At 37.7% G+C, this 21,747-nt stretch overlaps 1 protein-coding gene across 2 annotated transcripts in view; it reads left to right on the forward strand.

The window, feature by feature from the left end:
• The window catches only part of VCAN (versican), a 104,548-nt gene that overhangs the window by 76,152 nt on the left and 6,649 nt on the right, over positions 1 to 21,747 (forward strand). For both annotated transcript variants that reach the window (XM_010982005.3, XM_010982006.3), the window contains 2 exons: positions 3,158 to 3,316; positions 4,579 to 4,661. In XM_010982005.3, coding sequence (XP_010980307.3) covers positions 3,158 to 3,316; positions 4,579 to 4,661 — 242 coding nt within the window. The remainder of the gene's footprint in view (positions 1 to 3,157; positions 3,317 to 4,578; positions 4,662 to 21,747) is intronic.

Below are 21,747 nucleotides of genomic sequence, written 5' to 3' on the forward strand. Positions count from 1 at the left end.
GACTTTAGGACCAATTACCTTTCCCCCCTCTAAAACAAATATTAAAATGTTCTCATTTTTTCTTTCATTTCTGGTGCCATCTAACCTTCAGGGACATTCTATTTTATCTTAAAGCAAGGATAACTTTCATCCACATTATTTGCTCAGGCACAGCTATCCCAGTCTGTTTACCAGATGCAGCTGTGCTCCTGTGATTTATTGCCAGGACACTGAAAGATTTTTTTCCCCTCTTTTCAGGTTGCCTAAGAACAAATGTTTTCTTCATTAACAGCAGCATTGTTGTCTAAACAGTTTTCTATCCAAATTTCGGTGATGACTATCTTGTTTCTTCAGCTGACCTTTTCTGTTCTCTGCATTCGTAACTTTTCCAACTCCCAGGAACTCTAGAGTAGGGGATACATTTGGTGGAAGGATAACAGAGCTAAAATCTAGAAAGGGGTCTTAGATCATTGGAGACAGAGTTCTGTACACACAATTTGCTCCCGGCCAAAGTCAAGATATAGCTTGCCAGTCAGAAGTGCCGAAGCGTTGACAGTTTCTGAAGGCTTGAGGGCTGTATGTCAGAGGTGTTGAAAACATTACCTATGTAGCATAAAGAGAATAGATTTTTAGGGAAATTGTTTAAGACTGATGGTTTCAGCTTCTGCAGTCATGACCAAGAGTTGTTGTACCCTCCCCCACCACCCCTAACACCAGCACGCAAAACGAAACCTGGGACTTTGTAATGTAACATATGCACTATAGGAGTTGTAAAGCCTAAGAAAGTTTTCCAAATGTAGGATAATACTTATGAATGTAGGATAATACTCATCCAAAAGAGTTGCCTTTTAATAAACAATATGTATCACATTATTTTTCGATAAGCTTGTTAAAACAAGCAGACTGCTTCTGATATCACCCTTCAGAATAGCATCCTAGAATATGCTACTTGTCACACAGTCCTTCATCACATATTTGTTGAATTCATGAATAATAAAAATTAAGTGAATCAGTGTGGAGATTTCACTTTCTTAAAAATAAAGTCATCCTGTCAAGTGTTATTTGCACATGTATTTACAATCAGTGGGAAGCTGTGGTTTAGAGAGTACAGATAAATAATCTGTCCCTATTTGGTTTTAGCAGAAACATTGCCCCTATTTTTTGGACCCATGTTCTGATAGGAATATATGCACCTGCTAACTGAGAAAGATCTTGTAGCACCTACATTTTATGATCATTTGAGGTTTTTGTGTGTGAAAGAGGAAAAATACTTAATCTGCCTTAACAATAAAAAACAAAGAAAGAAAATCAAACTAAAACCACTTGGGTTAATAGAGGATAAGAAAGAGTATATAGAATGTTTTTTCTGATATATTATTCAGTAAGTTAGGGATCCTCTAGAATTGTTAAACTGGATATCTTCAAATAAATGATCATTTCCAAGATTAAGGAAAGCTATGCTGTAACAACATCACATCATTGACTTTGGCAGTAAGGATGTTCTAAAAAATTTTCCGGTTCTCCTCCCCTATAAATTAACCCCTTCTTATGTGAAGATCTGTTTCCTCGCCACCCCTCCCACCTCACCTCTGAATTCTTCCACGTGAACTTCCCAAAAGGAACATCACTACATCCGAGTAGCCAAAATATACTTCATTCTCGGGTCCTAAGTGCTGCGCTTACACCAAACCACTGACCTGTGTCTTGAGTCCTTTCCTATGAGATCTGGTGGTCCCCAAACAACCCTAAAACAACTCAAAACTTCCGGTGCACTTTGTTTAAATCAGTTAGTCAGCTGGCTGTAACTAAACAACAAGCCTGATAGACTAAACCGAAATAAAGACTGCTCTCAGAAATAAGCTGCATCTGTTGTATGATTATGGTCTAAATCACTGCAGCCAGGAAAAAATGAACTCTCTCGCCATGTGTACTTTCCCACAATTACAGAAGGAGGAGCAAATGGAGGAGAGTCAGGAGATATTTGACTTTCAACTTGGCCACCAAGTCAGACATATAAAATGAGCATTTGTTTCATCTAGTACAGTTTTGTTATCTTCATCAATCAGTAAAATTAGGGGAGGGGAAGCTGACCGTTAGGTAATCTGGAGTTTTCGTGGTGTCTACAATTCTATACACTTTTCAGCTTTGTTAGTTTTTACATGTAACTAGTTCAGTATGTTTGTGAGATATGTTTTGTGAAAGTTAAAATTATTTTGATTGATCATTATTTAATAGCTATAGTGTAATCTCACCTGTGAGTAGGCAAGTCTGAGGCAAGATCGCCAGTGAGAATGCAGTTCTCTGAGCAAGGCAACTTTCCTATGAAATACTTGAAAACTGGCATCTAGAAAGGATGGCTGAAGCTTATTGCCAGTGTAAAATTTAGACATATTTGCAAAGTGTTTTCAGCTCCCCAGGATACTGGTTATAGCGTTGTTGCAAAAGAGAAAAAATAGATGTATATACACATACACATATATACACGTATAATATGACTGGATAGAATAAGGAGGACTAAGGTAAAATCATTCTTGGTAAACTTCAAATCCCAATGCTTTTGCCCTGGGAGTTACCTGTATTCCCTCTCCTTTTGGGAAAAAGGCACACAATCCTAGCTATATCCCAGAAGCTGCCTACTAATGATTTTTTTTTTTTTCCTCTTAGTAAATCTTACCTGACAAGACCCTTTGGCCACCCAGCTATCTCTCTAGGAAGTGGGAAAGGACTGCCTCCAGTGCCTTTGAAGTCCTTATGTAAATAGAGCATTCATAATCCTTTTAGCCAGAATTCTTATCTTATCACTTGAATGATGCTCTTTAGAAAAGTTGTGTTGGTAAGGAATTAGTCCCAATTGCTTCACAAGTGAGTCAGTAGAGTCTGCAGTCTGAGGTTTTGACTGGCCACATTTTCAGTTTTTCTCCTGCTGAAACCGGCTTTCATCAAGGAAATGGCAGTTAGGTAGTGCCTCTCCCATCCTAACATGTATTGCAACCACTTGGCAGGAATCAGTTGGGCTCTCTATATCATTTCTTTGTCATCGTGACCAAAATTTGTGAATCCTTTATTTTGGGGACATTGCATTGATATTGTCTTGGGTCTTCTGGGAACACTTGGATGGGTGAACCCAGTTTGAATGACGTAGGTGAGTTTAATGAGCTCCTGTCTTGTTTCTTCCCAGACACAGAGACATGTGACTACGGCTGGCACAAATTTCAAGGGCAGTGCTACAAGTACTTCGCCCATCGACGTACGTGGGATGCAGCTGAACGGGAATGCCGTCTGCAGGGCGCCCATCTCACAAGCATTCTGTCTCATGAAGAACAAATGTTTGTGAATCGTACGTACCAACTGTGTGTGGGTTTTCTCAGGCTTCCCTCATTCTCACCACCTTTTTAGCTTTTCCTGTATCTAACTGAAAACAAGTAGCTTTGTCAGTTGTGACTCGACTTACTAAATCCTTCATCTGTGAACTACTTAAAAATCATCTCTCCTATATGAGTCCCCTACTTTGAGAAACATTCCGTTATATCATAGGAAGGCATTTCGTGGTTTGCCAGCAGTAATGGTTGAAGCCGCGTGCTATAGGTTGAATCATATAAAATTGCCATTCGATCATTTTTTGACTTAGAATAATGACCATCTCTTATGTTTCCAGTCTCATTCTTCCCATGCTTTGAGGTCTCTATTTTGAATATGTACATATAACATCTAAAGGTAAAGAGAAAATTGCTTTCAGCTATTTTTATCCCACTAATTAAAATTGAATTGTTCATAGCACCCTAATCTTAACCTCTGTGCATAATTGGTTCTCATCGAAGTTTCTAAATATTTTAGACCATCGAAAATGGGCCTCATATGAAGAACATAAATAGATGGGGACTGAAAGCTAATGAAACATACTACCTGAGCTGTTTAATAACTCCTTTAAACTATAGCGAAGAAGAGGGCAGCTAGCTTTTATGTAGCAAACATACAGAAATTTTTTGCTCCTGAAGCATTGTTTGATGCTCTATTAAACATGTTCTCATTATGCCTGCTATCTTTTAGAAGTTTGATTGTTAATATGCAATCTGGGTAAAGGTTCATTTAATTTTTTTTCATGGTGTCTTGGACTGTGACTCATTTCATCGTGAAAGTAATTATTTTTGAGGAAGTTTTGCAGCACTGTCCAGTCTAGGTGTTCATTATTTAAAATGCTTTGAGAAGAAACATGTGGTTTCCAAAATGAGGCTAGCATGGGTGAGATCTGTCACATTTTATTGGTTCACTGAATTTTTGCCAACTGTACAGCTTAATAAAAAAAAAATAAGTGGAAAGTTTCTGTCATGAGTGAAGATGGAAAAAAATACTTAATTGTAGTAAACGGAGAGGGAAATAATTGTCCATGTCTGACATTTTAATGTTTCATGATGTTTGCAAATTAGCTTTTTAGTTTAAAACACATTGGGCGGAAGAACAAAAGATAAACCATCAAAGATTTTTATGAGCAACTAAAAAATCCAGCCAGAAAAGATGATTCAGTTTAAAATAGTTTTCTTTGATGCATTGCATCCGTCTGTGGGAAAGGTAGTAAACACGTCTGTGTTGTCCCCTTATCAGGTGTGGGCCATGATTATCAGTGGATAGGCCTCAATGACAAGATGTTTGAGCACGACTTCCGTTGGACTGATGGCAGTACACTGGTAAGTGGCTGATGAGGATGATGCCGATTCTAGACTGTGGTACTATGGGTTGATTACATGTTACAGAGGCGCATTAGACTGGAGACCAGTTAAACATCTTGCTCAGGGTCACTCGGTGATATGGAGGTGGGTGAAAACACCTGAGTGTTTTCTGAGACCCCCCATCCAACTATTGGTGCACGTCAGCAGAATTGCTTCAAGGCTATCTTTCAGATGGTTATCTTTGCCTTTTATAGCTGCAAAGCAAAAAGAAATATAATAATTGTAAGAGGAAAGGCCCTTAAAAAATACCTTTTCCTCTTACAAAATTGTGCTGGAAATCTGCTATAAGGCATGACTCATTTTTAACCAAGCAACAATGCTCATTTTTTGTATCTTAAAAAAGATTGTTGAATCGTGATCTTGTAAATTTCCTTCCATGCAAATTCTGCAGACTAATTTTATGGGGTTTCTGTTGTTGCTGTTGTTGTTTGTTTTTGTTGTTGTTGTTAGCTTTTTCTACTTCTTAAAAAAATAGTAATTTAATAATACTGGCCACATCCTTGAGTAGGCTGGAATAAGTTTCTTAAGTCAAGATGGGTGATGCTGTTTTGAGTCACTACTGGTAAATCCATATGAGCCTAATGTTTTTTAGAACTACTTTAAGTGTGGCTAGCTCTAGTTGTGGTTCTAGGCGCTGGCTGTTCATTAGAATCACCTGGGGAGCATAATTTAAAAACTGGTGTTTAGGCCTCAGCTCAAATTCATTAAAGCAAAACCTCCGGCAGCTAGATTTTCTGTTTTCCCTGGGTGATTCTAAAATGCAGACAGAGAGCTGGGTTAGACAGTTAAGTGTAAATGAAATTCTAAATTAGATAAACAGGAGGGAGACTTGAAAATAATTTTTAAACTCTTTTTGTGTATGCCTAAGTTTCATTCACTACTTCCACTCATCTGGATGTAATGAGTTTGGCAAAATATGACGTTCATCCTAGAACAGATGCCAGACTAATCTCTGTTTCCAGAAGCTCTGCTCTGTCTGTTCAGGAAAGCTTCTCTGTGCCCTGGATGGGCCCTCAGATCATCCCTGTGTCAGTCATCGTACTCAGCGCTTTGCATTCACTTATTCTCCACTATAACCTTTAGGACAGGCGTTAGGTGTTCCACAGGTAAAGAAAGGAAAGATCAGTTAGACTGAGCTCCTTGCTCTCAGTCACAGTGCTGTTAAGTGATGAAGCCATAGGGTTTCTGCTTGACTTGAAAAAGTATATCCCTTACCACATTTTGCCTGTAGGAACCCTGAAATAAAGCCCACTTGCCTTCTCTCTGTCATGACTCCTTATGTTTAAGCAGAACTGTTTGTCATTCATGTCCATAAGTAGGTTCATTGGCAAGATGGAGAAAAAGTCCGTAAAATATATTCCCAGGAAGGTGTGTGGGTACATCCCCTGCATCGATAGTCTCGCTTTCTTTTAGTTGTCCTAGGTGGATGGTCTATCTGCAATTGTGGCATCTGTATGTTTTCACTTTGCTGCAATGAATAATAATTTCAGGGGGATAATTTTGGTCAGATTTATAGTGGTTGGTACAACCTAAATTCTTATATATTAATTTTAATTGAAGCTAGGCCATTTTGTCTTTATGAACTTAATTTATAAGTGAACATAAAAATTTCAAGGATTTTTTCCCTATATATTACAGAGGATTAAAGCTGTTTTTTTATCATTTTTTAATGTGTAGTATACAGTACAGACATTTAGTAAGTTTTCCCTTGCTGAATGCACGTGTCATTCCTGTGGGATAAATTGGGTCTAGGATACTCACTATCATGTCTTCCTCCCACAAACTTTCCTTTACAAGCAGCCCAGTGAAAAGTGCAGGCTCTTGTGGGCCGTATTATAGAAGCTAGAATGCCAAGGACTCAGCTGGCCGGTTCCGGTTGGCACTTACCTGTGCTGGACCACAGCTTACCTCAAAGTGTACCTATTTGCTGGGTGCCTGGAAGAGCTGCATTTGGCCCAGTGGAGTGTGTGTTAAGTCTGTCATTGGCAGCATGCTGACCTGATTGGGCGAAGTCCTCACTGTTGCCAGTCTGTCATTGGTTATATAGAATTGATTTGTATCTTTTCATTCTTCACATGTTTGTGAGTTACTAGATGTTTACTCTGGTCTCTACATTAGCAGGTCAGCTCTTCAACAAAGTGGTTCTCTTGTCTGTTTTTTGTTTCTCAAGGTGTCTAGGTTAAGGCCCTATACTCCCTGAGAGCCTGGTTGGTGAGGCTAAATACTGGCTTATAGCTTGTAGATAAGTGAGATCTGTAAAATATGTCAGGGAATTTCTCTTGCCTGTCATTCAGGTAGGCTTAATTCATCAGACATCGTTATCCCACTATGCTGAAGTAAGCCAACTCAACTATTTTTTTCATCCATGTCCATTAATTTTTAATGGACTGGACTATGAAAAATATCATTAAAAAAATAACTGAATCACCATTTGCATAGTCTAGACTGGTCCCAAAATTGGTAAATAAGCAAGCATCGCACTTTGTTGAGGAAAAATATTGATTTCCTCTGAAATGTTCGGAGGAAGATAACCTAACCTAACAGATAACTATACAACATAAACAAGAACCTTACTCTTGATTAATTCATTAATTAAAATTGACACCTAAGGGCTGAGAGAACACCAAATAAGGGCCTCAGTTGGAAGAAGGCAGCAAATGAATTACAGAAACAAGCAAAGTTATCAAAGAAATGGCACGATTAAATCCAGGAAAAGTCCTGACAGACCATTCACTCTTTGTGTAAAATAAAAGTGTGCTAAGGAGTGTCCCTTAACTTTGAACATTTTGGAACAGAAAAGACCATCTGCCCAACAAACAGCCCGTCTCCCTCCCAGTTGACTGATCTCTGGCCCACTTTCTGCTTTTCTAACCACCCTCGCCTCCATCCCTTCCTTTCCGAGACAGCCTAGGTGTCTTTTAAACTCGTTTGTAGTTCTGTCTACAGCCACCAGCCCCCTAACAGGTTCCATATGTGCTCAGGCCTTTGAATAAAATAGTTCTCCTTTGTCTCACTGTTTACTCCAAGTGTCTTGCTTTTGAAAATATCCCTAATAGTAAACTCTTCATCGGGAAAAGCAGTATCTGCTTACACTTGGGAATGGTGTTAACTCGACTGTGTGCAATTTTAAGGACTTTGTTTATGTTTTAGAGGGATTTCTCCCCTCTCCCTCTACCCCCACTTTTTGTTTGAAAAGTTTATTAGAGCTTATCCTTCTTGGGAGGTATAGCAGTATTCAAACAAAAAGAACCTTTGATAATGTACTGTATAGTATCTTTTGTTATTCAGTCTTACATTAAAAACAAACAAGTTTATTTTAGGCCTCAATTTCAATAATTTCTTTTCTTGAAATAATTAAACTTTGTTGCCAGTAAACTTGCAGCATATCATATTTAACATGATTATGCTTTATAATCATACATAATTCAATTTATATGCTTCTACTAAATGAATAATGTTATTTGGCCAAGTTATCTACATTGCCCTTATCCTGATGGATTCATTCCACATTATTGGTCTCTGTAATAAGATGTTGATATATTAAGAACATGCCAAATTCTTGCTTTTGTTAATATCCTTAAAACAGTTTTTTAATATTATTTATTTGCAGTGTTTACCCAATAAATTTCACAAAAGTATATGCATGAACAAAACCGGTTCTAGCCTTACCCTTGTGATTTCTATTAAGGTTCTTTTCTCTTAACACATTTCAGTTTTCACCTTGTCACTGGCTTTCCTTCTAAGCAGTCGCGTTTCGGGTTATCCCTTGGGTTCCTACTGACCAGTCATTCTTTAATGTGACTGTTGATCTCTAACAGCAAAATGCCCCAAGTGCTTATTAGAAACCCTGACAAATAACTTTAATAATGAATTACCTTACTTGTCACCCAAGTCATGTCTTCAAAGACACGAAGTTAAACCATCCAAGTTAAATACACATTAAAGCTGGTGAACTTAAACAAACATTTCTTATCTGGCTGCTCTACTATTAGCTGACTTTTAAGTTCTTTCTTTAACCTATTGTTAAATGAATGACTAGTCTGAAGTGTTTTCCCCCAGCTCTTTTTTTCAGTGCCTATGACCTTCCTCTCCCCTTGTTCTGAACTTACTCCCTTTTTAATTCTGTGATGTCTTCCTCTTGCCTTTGGTATAAAATTTGGCCATTATTAGCAAAGCATACCGAGCCCACCGACTCCATCTGCCACTTCCTGAGCTGTCTCATCTCAAAATACTCATGGTTCCTGGAATAAGTTCCATGACATCTCACTCCTGTGGGTCTTTGTATCCTCTTGCCCTTGTACTTAGAATGTTCTCACCTCTTGCCCTAATTTCATTTGATAAATGTTCCAATACCTTGCTTAACCAAGAGTCTCCTTCCAGGAAGCCTTCTTAGCATGTATGACTGAGAGCTCGTCCTCTGTGTTCCAGGAGCCCTTTGTGCCTTCTTCCCACCCTACCACTGACCCCTGAGGCACTCATTTCCTGACACTGAGCCTTCTGAGACAGGGACTAACTTTCATCTCTATTTTTTCAGCACTTGGCAGAGTGGTTGACAAAAATAGGTATTTGAATGATCATCAATACTTATACATTGCTCAGCCAACTCACTCTGTTATTTTTTGAATCCTGAAATGACCAGTGAAGTCTTTTGGCTGAATCTCTATGCTGATTCTTGTTTATCTAAATTAATTATTTTGTTTAAAGTCGTATAAGTATGGAAAACATTAAAACATAACAGGTGGTATTACAAATATGATGAAAAGAAATGTTTCTGAGAAACAGAATTATGTAGCTGAGCATAATGCAGCTTACAAAAGTTGTTAACCCAAAGGAAAATAGATGTACTTGCTAGAAATGATGACAGTTTTGTCCCCAGTTGTCCCAAGAATACATAAGCTTGGGGAAGAAGACATGGCAAGCAAACTTTTCACAGGTTTGAATTATAGCAGGGCAGATTTTCCATTCAGCCTTAGGAAACTGACAATTACTAAAAACTTTGACTTTAAAAAGCCTTATTATCCAAATCCAAAATGTAGTGAAACCAGCAAAAGGAAATCTCACTCCTGAATGTTATATGCTCCTTTCATTTCTTTATAGCTCACGTGAGCAAGGGCGCCTTGGTTGCCTAAGGTTGGGCCGGGCTTCCTTTATTCTTCCACTATCTGCGTCTGTTCTTTCTAGCACGGAGGGAGCCAGACATCAGGGAACACTATGGAATCATTCATGTTTCTCCACTTATATACATCCTGCAAAATCATTTTCACAACTTTCTTTTCAACTACAGACTACAGCTTGTCCACAGACAGCACAGTCCAGAAGATGGTGGAAACACTTAGGTGTCTTAATCACTCTGCTTTTTGTAACACACCTCCCAACCACTGTAGACCTCAGAGATTTCAAGCTGTTACTGTCTTGCGCCCTTCTCCCCCTGTCCCCCAGGGATAAAATTCTCACAGGGGGACTTCTCCTGTGGTCTGCATTGCGCTTTCCTGTCTTCTCTTTAGTGAGTTCCTGCAGCCCTGTCAGAGCTTACCCCTCACACTGGGGACCGGATGTTTCAGTGGAACAGATGCAGTTACTTCAAAGGAAAATGTCACCTTAGGTTGTGCTGTCCAGAGGCTGAGGATTGAATAGAACTGACAATCCAGTTCCCTTTGAAAAATGTTGAGGAGCTTTAGGAAAGTTTGATTTTTTCAGAAAAAAAGAAAAAAACCTTGACTTTATCCTTATACATTTAAAAAAGCAGTTTCTATGTCTCTCGCATTTTCTTTCTGTCACCTCTATTTTGTCAGCCTTCGGTGTCACCCTGTGCCAGCCTGCTGACTTGTCAGCTTCCTGGGAAGTAGTCACGGCCTCCTTCTTACTCTCTAGTGTCCTCTTTAGAGAAGACAGACATCCTTTCCTCTGCCCTTGTCTGGATCTAGTTAGGAAGTTCTCAAACAAGTTACTAATTCACAGACCCATAAACGTCCTATTTTCCAAGTCGAACAACTCATCTTGCCCCTTGATAGTAATCATATAGATTACAAAAGGCTAACTGATAGCCTTTTGTGCATAAAAAAAATCCTGCTTGAACAAAGCATTTCTGGAAGATACCTGAATTTTGCAGTTTTTTCTCGTTTTGATAAGCGTGGTCGAGCATTGGCAAACTAGCTCCCTAGAATTTCAAACACCCACTTGTCCTCCTGGTTTAGATGCCGAGTTGATGCAGGAAAATAGCCAAATTGGTTGTGGATTTGACTTTAAATCCAGAGCCCCCTTTGCTTCCTTCCTAATCAACGCGTCAGTGTGTCAAGCAAAGTATTGTGAGAAAACACAGCTTTTAAAAAGGTGGAAACAGTAAAGAAATAGCCCTTAACCCAGGAAGAGACACTTAAAAGGGTCAGAGAAAAGGAGTAAAAAATCGAAGACTATAAACTGTTATCCTTTCTTCTGCAGGAATGTATCATTATCACCCTTTTATAAACACAAAGCTTCGTATCCTCCTCCCTCTCCTAGATGTCTTGGACGTTGAAAAGAGAGTCAGGAGTATTAACTAATTCCCTGTGTTTTCTAAGCTTATTTGTAGGTTTGTAGGTTTGAAGGGATTGTGAATGATTTGGCAGAAATCAATGATGCAAAACAAAACCCCAAACCAAAAACTCAAGTTTTACCTTTTTTCCCTGAAAATCTTAAAAGACTTTTTGTGAAGTGTTTGCTGATAGATGTACCTTGGCTGTGGTGTGGTTTCAGCTCCAAGTCAAAAGCCACTTCTCTGTGGACCAGTCACACTGCGTATCAACATTAGTTTAATTATGTTAAACCTCACAGTCTTCATTAGATTCATCTAAAAGCCAAGGAAAACATATGCTGTTTCCCTATATCCTTTAACACACTATTCACGAGCAAAATTCTCAGTTTCTTTTCTGAAAGACCACTGAGCTCCCAGTGAAAATTTTTACTTGTGTTGCAGTTCCATTTGATTGGAAACCAAGACCTAGTTCTTCATGTGAAATATACTAAGTCATAGAGTAATCACAATGGACAAGATTCTCCTTAAAAGAAGAATTTATCAATGCAGTAGCTCCTTCTCACAGATGTTTTTCCAACAGTGCGCTATGAAACTTTAAAATTGCACATGATTATTTAAATGTAATTGCTAATTAGTTGAAGGCAATGCATAACCATGGAAAAGGCCAAAAAACTATTGAATGGGTTTGGCAGTTTCACATTGCATTTGGATTGTTAGTGCTTCCTGACCAAAGACCTGTACAAACAGACTTGGGGTGAAGGAACCCACTGGCACTGTTCATGGTGGGGATTAAATGCAAGTGGCTTGGTGGGGCCATGCCTGGGGCCCGTCTCCAAGTGGTCTCATGGTGGGAGGAACTCACAGCCTTTGGAAACCACTGTTGATAGTTACTACTTTGTAGGGCAGTGAGCTCACGCTATTACACAAGATTTGTGCTGTGCTCCAGAGCCGACAGATTGTCTCTCCCGCACGGAGATTTGCCAGCTAGGAAAATAATGGGCATATTGCCACTTTAACAACTATCAGGAGACCCCAAGTTAGTTTTTCTTCCTTTCGGCGTTTTCACGTTTGTAGGATCCAACTCCAGGCTGCCAGCCTAGGGCAGTGACACCAAAACAAATGTCTCTTTCTCCTTGAAAACAAAGCTGCTCTTTTCCTTTTGGTTGTTCAGCTAAAAGACAACAGCAAAACCATAACCTCCTTCAAAACATAAGTAAACAAGGACTCAGACCAGAGCAACCATAAGCAAGTACAAGGATCAGAGGAGGCTATATCTCTACCTCGCAGGGAGGTCATTTGCCCCAACAAGTTAAATAAAACAAAATTAAATATAACCCTCCACAGACTGAAACAAATGCCTATTGTGACCACAGCCATTTAGGGGGAAAAAGGCATTTTAAAGTTACCAAATGTTTTGACTTCTGTAATAAGTAGTTCTCCTAGGCTCCTGGCAGATAACCGTTTGACCTGTGTTCTAAAAGGCGAGGGGTAACCCAGAGTGGTTATTCTGAGTTCTCTATTTAGTGCAAAGGTGGTTTCTTATCAGCATATGTTTCAAAAGGCTAAGCAGTCCTCCTGGGACAGTGTTCTCTATTTGGAGTTTGCGTTTATCTTTTGGTGGTTATCTGCTTACGTTTGGCATCGACTGCACGTGGGTGCTATTTGTGGCTGTGGGAGGACGGCACTGGCGCTGTGAGTCCCACGTGATCAAAGGAGTTTGAACACAGAAAAGTGAGCTTTTACTACAGGTGGCATGTTTTTTAGCTAATCTGCATAAAAACAAACTAAAATCACATGCAGGCATTAATTTGTGTGCATAGGTGTTTATGATCTGTCCCATTCTAAGGAATTTAGGTGAATATTATAGATTTGGCTTTGCTTCCAATGCAATTTCACCATTGATGTAAATCATCGGATCATTTTATTTATTTATTTAAATGTATCACTTTTTTTGAGGAATGGTTGAAATTTCTATCTTTTTTTAAAATTTTATTTTGGGTGGGGTATAAATAATTAGATGTATTTATTTATTGTAATGGAGGTTCTGAGGATTGAACCCAGGACCTCGTGCATGCTAAGCACGCACTCTACCACTGAGCCATACCCTGCCCCGATCTGATAGTTTTAAAAGGCAAAATGGAGAAAAATAAAGTATTGTATCTGAATGTTTTAGTCAAGTAGAAAATTCAGATTATAGCTGCATTGACTGGTAGCAGAATAAGATGTAATGAGGTTGGTAAATACTGTTTAGCTGAGGTCCATCTTGTAGCAAAGTGTTTTCCTCTTACTTTTCCTCACAAAACTGAGAGGATATATCCCAGACAATCCTTTATTTTTATTTTTATTTTTTTCCATATGGAGTAAATAATCATGATTTTAGGGGGTAGTCTTAAATTCTGTTTTGTTAACGGTGATTTAGGTAACTCAAAATGTAACAATGGATGGCCATCACCACCTAGTGGCCATATAGTATTTTGCGTTTTAGAACTTCACATCCCCAGAGCTCCACTTGGGTCTCTCTGCAGGTATAATATTCTCTGTGAATTAAGACCCTATAGCTCTGTGTTTTTAAATTCTAGTATGAATTGCATTACATTTTTAACCTGAAAATTAAATATGAAATGAGATGACTTTCTCAATGCAGCATGAGGCTAACATGCGGAATCACATGCTTAGTAAAATCCTAGCAACTGAGGCAAATATTAGGACCAGTCTTTCCCGTATCTTCACTTTGTACACAGCAATAGCAGTGGAAAGTTTTTCTTGGCTAGTTCCTTTGGCATGTGAACCCAGAGGACATTTTTTGTTTTCTTACGAAAATTTTTTTCAGTGAATTAAATTAGCAGTGTTTGAGGGGAGGGAGAGTAGGCAAAGAGCAGTGACTAGACAGTTCATGGAAAAAACCCCAAATTACAGCTCAAAGCCCAACAATTCTCCCAACAATTACAATAATATATTATGTCATAGAATGGCTTTGCTGGACAAATGTCAGGAACAGAGTTTATCAATGGAATGTGTGTGATTAATTGTTTAAACTTACTTGGCAAATTCCATAATAGTTCTAAAACATAGAGCCTTTAATTGGCCATTTAAGATCATCTAAATTTTAGGGAATTTTAAGGAATACAAGGTGACTCAATCTAAGCTGAAAATCTATAGGTAAATATGTGGATGGGTACAAGGTAGAGGATAGACCAGGCCCTTGGCAGATGCAGATTCAAGATTTGTAGTTTCAGATATTAATGGCAGACCCTGAAGAGCCACCATATGAAATAATTTGAACTTTTTGCTCAGGCACAAATTTGAACTGTACCCAGTGGCTGGCTACCGTGTAAAAATTGTTGGATTAGCCATCAAGTCTGTCCAGTGGACATTGCAGTTTTCCCATCTTACCGGGTCTGTTGCTGTTTGTTCTGCCAACCACGTAACCATTTTGGATCTTCTCTGTTGTATTCCAGGTGGGAACCTTTCTGCTACACAGGTCTGTGTGAGTAGAGGCATTCGTAAAGGTCTTATGTATATCCTTCCCTGGTGCCAAGAAATACTATGTTTGTAGGTGTGTGTGTGTGTGTGTGTGTGTGCGTGTGTGAGATGGTAGTAAATCTCACATTGGTGTCACACAAAGATGAACTGTAATTTTATTTAGTGTGTGAAAATTCTATTTTCAGTAGAGAGGAAAAGAAACCAAGAGACTCTAAACAGAGTGTGTAACTCTTTAGGAGAACTAGTTAGTGCCCATTGATCAATCTTTGTAGATGTTTGACCAAGTTAAGAAATGGTGAAATCCCATTGAAAAGAATTTGAAATGGGTCAAATATCGTGAAGAAGCTATCACCGAAAGCTTTGATAAGGCCAGTTTCTTTGAAAGCGTTTCAGTTTTAAGATGCTGATAAAAGGGATTTAAAAACAAGACTCTTTCATGTTCTGGGAATTCTTTCTCTACTAGAGGTTGAAGCTTGACCATGTTATCTTCAGAGTTTTGATTTTTGAATTGACATTATCTTTTAAAGACAAGAAAAAATCTTGATGTGGAAAAACAGATACTATTTTGGAATGATGCATGCAGGGATAAGAATAAATCATTCTCCTGCCTAAGAACCTTCCTTCTCCCAGCCTTTCCTTTTCACCATCCAGCTCCTTGTGTATTCCCTCATAAATCAGTTTGCTTATGTATGTATCACGTAAAGGACCAGCTGGGACATGACTGTTGCAGCAATAATTGACTAATATTGGATGGTCTTGTTTCCTTTCTTGAACTGAAAGTAGTGCTCAAAGCTGAACCAAACAAACTTCTTTTGTAAAGCAAAGCGAAGCACCTGGTTCATTTCTAAATCTTGCATATTTCTGGAATAATGCTCTTTTTAATTGAAGTATAGTTGGTTTACAATGTTTGTTCATTTCAGGTGTACAGCATGGTGATTCAGTTATATATATATATATATATATATATATATATATATATATATATATACACACAGATCTCTACACTTTTTCAGATTCTTTTCCATTATAGGTTATGACAAGATATTGAATATAGTTCCCTGTGCTATACAGCAGGTTCCTGCTACTTACCTATTTTATATATAAAAGTGTATACCTAACTCCTTATTTATCCCTTCCCTCTTTTCTTTTTTAGTAATTGTAAGTTTGTTTTCTGTGTCTGTGGGTCTATGAAATAATGCGTTTTTAACCTTAGGAAAAAGACAGTGATCCATCTCTGCATGAGGAAAAGGTCAATTACTTTCATTACAGTTTTACCCTCAGTTTATTTTGTTCATGATTGTAATGCTAGTTATCTGCTGAGATTTCAGGGCCATTGATCATGGTGGTATGTATTTTAAAGATAAAAGATCGTCTGATATCTCTGAATGACTGTTGGAACTCCTGGACACTATATAATCAGAGATTCTCCTTGAAAGGATGTAAGCCATGTCTGATTTTAGTAAGTTGCTGATAACTTACAAAAGCAGAGACCTGCCTCACCCCCAGACACACACACACACATACACTTTTTCCCTCCCAGTGTGTTGACTGAATTAAGTTGGAGATTTGCAAAGAGCTGGGAAGAAGAGAATAACTCTTCAGCCAATCTGCCTAAGAAAACTTAGTCTAGTCCCTCTTAGATCTGTGGAATTGAGGTCACTCGCTGAGAGTGGAGACTCGTGTTGGCAGGCAGAGAAGTCCCGTGTGCTCCACAAGACCTGCAGGATATTTCTTCACATTTATGTTAATATAAGATAGAATTAAATGTTTGACGATTAAAGACAGATCATTTGAAACAAAATAATCTAAGCATTTGCAAAGTTTGATCGATTTCGTTGAGTAACTCCAGTCTGCTCTGAGTTTGTCCTCTCAATGTTAGGATTGGTTCAAAGTGGACTCTCTGGTTTGTGGAGGCAATTTTCATGCAAGAGAATGGCACTTAGCTGTTGGATTTTGGCCCGGGTTTTTTAGAATCATTTTATACCTTGGCAGCTAACTTGTTTAAATGTGATGGGGGGGGGGGGGGGAGAAAGGGAAAACAATAACTCAAAAGGTAATAAATCCAATTTAATTGAAACGGTTGTCTTTTTTGGCACATACACATACAGAGGCAGAGAAGTAATTATTTAACTGGAACTCCAAAAACAAAGTAACTTTTTCATATAACATACAGCATTAAGCAGTTCACACTAGGTATAAAATAGTTACCTCTTAATAAAATGCACATTTGTTATAGAGCATATAGAAAAGTTTGCATCTGAGTTGGCTTGCCCTTACATCAACTATTTGACTTTTATGTCATAATTTTCTCTGCCATTAGAAGAAAACAAAAATGCAAAGTAATTCAGAGCTCTCTTTTTGGGCACAGTATTGATCTAATTCTGGTCACTAAGGAAAACAGCCCAAGTTCAAGGTTTGGAATAGGGAACATGAGTCTTGGAGACACAGACAAACAGGCTGAGGTCTGATCAGCGTTTATTTTTGTTAACAGTGTTAAAATGAATTCTCCTCAAGCCAGGCTGGCTTTTTGGAATAAGTCTTAGTTTGCCTATCCAGCCCCAGAAGAGGATCGACCTGAGCTAGATCACCCAGGATGTTTGCTTATAATCCCAATGAGGAGGAAAGAAAATGCAGATGGGAATAGGGAATTTTTCTCTGCTCGTTCCATTTCTGTATGTATGAGACACATCTATGTGAGAAAGGCTCTACCATATTCTCGTAACTCAGAACTGATTTACTGAGGAGAGACCTCGTCCTAACATTTAGCTTTAGTGAAAAAAACTACATGATTAAACCTAAAATCAATGATTTATTTTTGATACTCTTTCTCCCCGCAAGTGATGTTAAATAAGGCTGTAAAGAATTCAGGAGGAAACAAAGAAAGTTGTTCAGAAAACTGGAGTTTCCTTTGCTAAGTCAGTTTGGCAGTAACATGGAACAAAATCAAAGCATCCTAGCCAAAATAAATCTGCACAATGGAGCAATCAGATATGAGGTAATAGTGCGACATGCCTGTGGGTATCAGACATTCTTATAAAAACCACAGACCTAAAATGTGGTCCTGCACCATTAAGCCACAGTTCTGCCAAGCAACAACACAGAACATGGGTTTTAAATCACTGTTGGGAGCCAAATGCAGTTCCCACCCAAAACAATTAAATCTTTTAGCAGAGGTCTGAGTCTGGGCAGCTTAAGGCCTGAGAATTACTTTGGTGGCAGGGAATCAGAATCTCATTTCAGTGTGAAAATGAGATGGTTATTGTTCAGATCAGGAGGAAATGTCAGCTGCAAAAAACACGGCGGTCAAGGGACTTTGATGGCTTATAGTGATGTTTGTTGACTTAGCATTAAAAAAGGGTCAGCTAAGAAATTGGTAACTTCTTTCTGATCGCCTCATAGATCATTTTATAATGTTCATTTTTACTGACTAGAAAAATAACTCATGCTCACTCTAGGGAAGCTGGAAAATACGTAAGAATATGTAGAATGAAATACTACTTTAGTCTCATATCACTCAGATATAAATTTTATAATAGTTTACTGCATTTCCTTTTGGCCTTTTGCATACACACATACACACAGAGCTGCATCTGAGTATGTATAGTATTTTGCTTTTTATTTTAACTTAACATTTTTAGTACTTCCCATCTCCTTTTATAGTCTTTAAATATAAGATATTTAATGATTATATAACGTTCAATTTGTCTAGCTATATCATAATTTATTGAATATGTTTGCTGGATAGATTTTTTTCCCCATTTACTACTAGTATAAATAATAGTTTACATAAAATGTTCACATTTCTGATTATTTTTTAGGATGCATTTTATAAGTGGAATTATGAGGTCCAAGGGAGAGATTCTTTTTTTTTTTTTAGTGGAAGTATAATTGATTTACAGTGTTGTATTAGTTTCTGGAGTGATTCACATACGTGTGTGTATATATTCTTTTTCATGATAGGTTATTACAAGCTATTGAATATAGTTCTTTGTGTATGATATGTATTGCCAACTGTTTTCCAGAACAGTTATTTACTTCTACTGACTTTGCCTGTGTTCGTCTGTCTTGTTTACTGTTTGCCAACAGCAAGCAACATCCTCGATCAGGATGGGTGTGGAAAGGGAAGAATGCAGGGAACTCTGTGGTTCATTATTTCTAAGTATCAAATTAATTATTAAACAACACCAGGATGGGCAAGACATAGCTCCTGGCACTGAGGATATGGGAGTAAACAAAAGAAACCCAAATTCCTGTCCTCAATGAACTTATACTCTACTAAGGAGGAAAAAATACAATAAATAAGTAAAGTGTATAGGCTATTAGAAGGTAATAAATGCCATAGAGAAAAATGAAGCAAGGAAGGGAGACGGGCAGTGTGGTAGAGACAGGGAAGGGAGAGCATTGCACTGTTTGCACATGGTGTTGGGATTCTAGATAATTTTCCACCTGGTTTCCCGTAAGAGGTTAGTTAGAAAGTAGGCTAGAAAGTGTTGCGCTCCAAAATCCAGATTGAGTATATGAGGCTCTCTGGAATCCTTCATCATAAAAACTACCAAATGTAGATCTTTGTTAGTTTTAAGGGATTCATATTCTTTTGTTTATTATTTTAATTTAATTTAAATTTTTATCCTGCTTTAATTCATCTGTTAAAGACAGCTTGGTTATGCAGCAGCAGCAGGCTGAACGTGACTTTTATATCTGCTTTGTTGCTCCAGTTCCTCTTCTATTATCTGCTAAGGGAGAGTAGCAAAAAAAAAGAAAGAAAGAAAGAAAGAAAGAAGAAACAAAGGCTTGGTGGGTGGAGGGTGAGATGATAAGGAAAGGGAAATAAGCAAGGAAAAGGAAAATAAAGAATTAGAAACCCAGTTCAGAACAAATGTCACTTCCTGGTTGCAGGGAAACCTGCCAATCAAAGAGTGCTTTGGTGACAATGATCCTCTGAGCATCCTTCCCAGGGCCATCTAGGGGGTTGACTCAGTGGTGCCATTCAGGCCACTAGAGTTGGATTTAAATCCGTATAATTTCTGGATTTCCACCAGAGAAATTAAAACACCCAGCATTCTGTGTTTGCGGGGGGAATCTTTATTAAACTTCCTTTGGTTCTTTGCAATTTTATTACTTCTCAAGGCCTCTTTTTTTACCAGCAGGAACCTCATCTCCTATCTTAATGTTGACGTGATTGAGGTGTATTTCAAAGCAGAGCTAAGCAAAGAGACTGAAGGAAAAATAGAAGGTCTCTTAATCCTGAGGTTTTCAAACTTTAGGTCTTCTTCTTAAAAGTTATTTTATCAAAGATCTAGCTTTTTATCATATTTTAAAGTTTTAAAAACCACATTTTTTTTCTGAGAAGAAAGAAAAATTGGAGAGATTCTCTAGTATATTTATCATACCTTTTTAAAAAGACATAAAAATAGCCATGATGCTGGTGGGAATAACTAGCAGGACCATTTTTTGGCTTACTCTGAATGTGGAACAGTTGCCTTAACTCTTACGTACCATTCTTTCTTCTCTGCCTTTATCTTTTTCAAATAAAATCTCTTAACTCATTGTTGTAACCACAGATTTATTTTAACTTTAATTCAAGAAAAGACTAATAGATCTGTAGGGGCAGAAGAAATAGTCACCTTAGACATTGTCACCTAAATCTGAATCTGTATTTCTTCCATATGAAGGAAGTTTGTCTCCACCAGTCTGGCCAGTATTAGATGTGATGCAATACATGACAGTAGGCCAAACGTATCGGGAAAGTGATACTCAAGTAGAGCCAGAAAGACACTGAACAAAACTGACCCTTATCCCATTCTAGTTAAGAGGAGGCTGGAGGCTAGGAAACTGCTCTCTTGTTTATAGTCCAGTGTTATTTTCATCTCACCAAAGTTTGTTATTTTTGAATAGGCATAGGGACCGTGTTTTTTAATATAATTATTGGTTGATATAGAGACAAACTTTAAGGTAAGAAAAAGTTGAATGTATATATATGAGTCTTGAGTGTTTAACAGTTCTAAGGTTCACATTACTCCAAGTCTTGCTGAATAATTGTTAGAGATAATGCAGATGCAGTACCTGGAAGAGGGCTTCATCCATTGCAGGTGCTAAATAAATGACATGTATTACTGTGATGGAAGACGAAAGACTTTTCAGATTATATATTATTGCTCAGTCTGGGGAATCAAGAGGTACCATTAAAGATATAGATGTTAAGGAAACCAGTAGAAAAACATCAGATCAATAAAATTCCTTTTAACTATCTGAACATACATTACATAAAGGAAAGCAAACATATATTTATAGTAAGATGTTTTTAAAGCATTATCTTGTATGTCAATATGCATACATGTGATCAATGTTCCTAAGAGAAAACAACTTCCAGATTAGATCGTAAAGCAAAACACAACTGGATGGTGCACAGAGGAATCATAGCTAAAACAGAATTACACAGAAGATTGAATTTTTATAAAATGATGAGTATAGGCATATTGGGCAAATACAAAAACTAAATCAAGCAAATATGTCAATTGTTTTAACCCAGTAAATGAATTTTGATGAAAACAATTACATTAAATAAGACAAAGAAAGGTACTTTATAGTAATAAAATATTAAAGAAGGAATAAACATTTTATTGCACTGTGCTTACAAGTACATACAATTATATGTGCACTTTAGGGCTGGAAGAAAATATAATAGATTAGAGTGATGAGATTATGATTTTTTTTCCTCTAGTTCCACTTCCATTAATGCTATTATAATTAATACTAATGACGTGGTTAAATTTCTTAAATTGAGCATTGATTATATATTTAGAAAACTAGGATAAGTAGCACAAAATTCCTCAGATACGTCTCATTGCCAAAGGCAAAAAAAAAAAAAACATATTTGTTGAAGAGAGACTTTGAGATACATGTGTTTTCCACTCAGAGTGTGAAAAATCTTTTTCCTTACCACCAAAATTATTTCAGCTAGATGGTTCAACAGAAATGGCTGAGTCCGCTGTAATTTGATTGTGCCCCGGTCGCTCTTACAATTTGCTACTCTTTAACTGTCAGTAGTTA

This window comes from Camelus dromedarius, chromosome 3, assembly GCF_036321535.1.
Source record: "Camelus dromedarius isolate mCamDro1 chromosome 3, mCamDro1.pat, whole genome shotgun sequence".
Lineage (NCBI taxonomy): Eukaryota > Metazoa > Chordata > Mammalia > Artiodactyla > Camelidae > Camelus > Camelus dromedarius.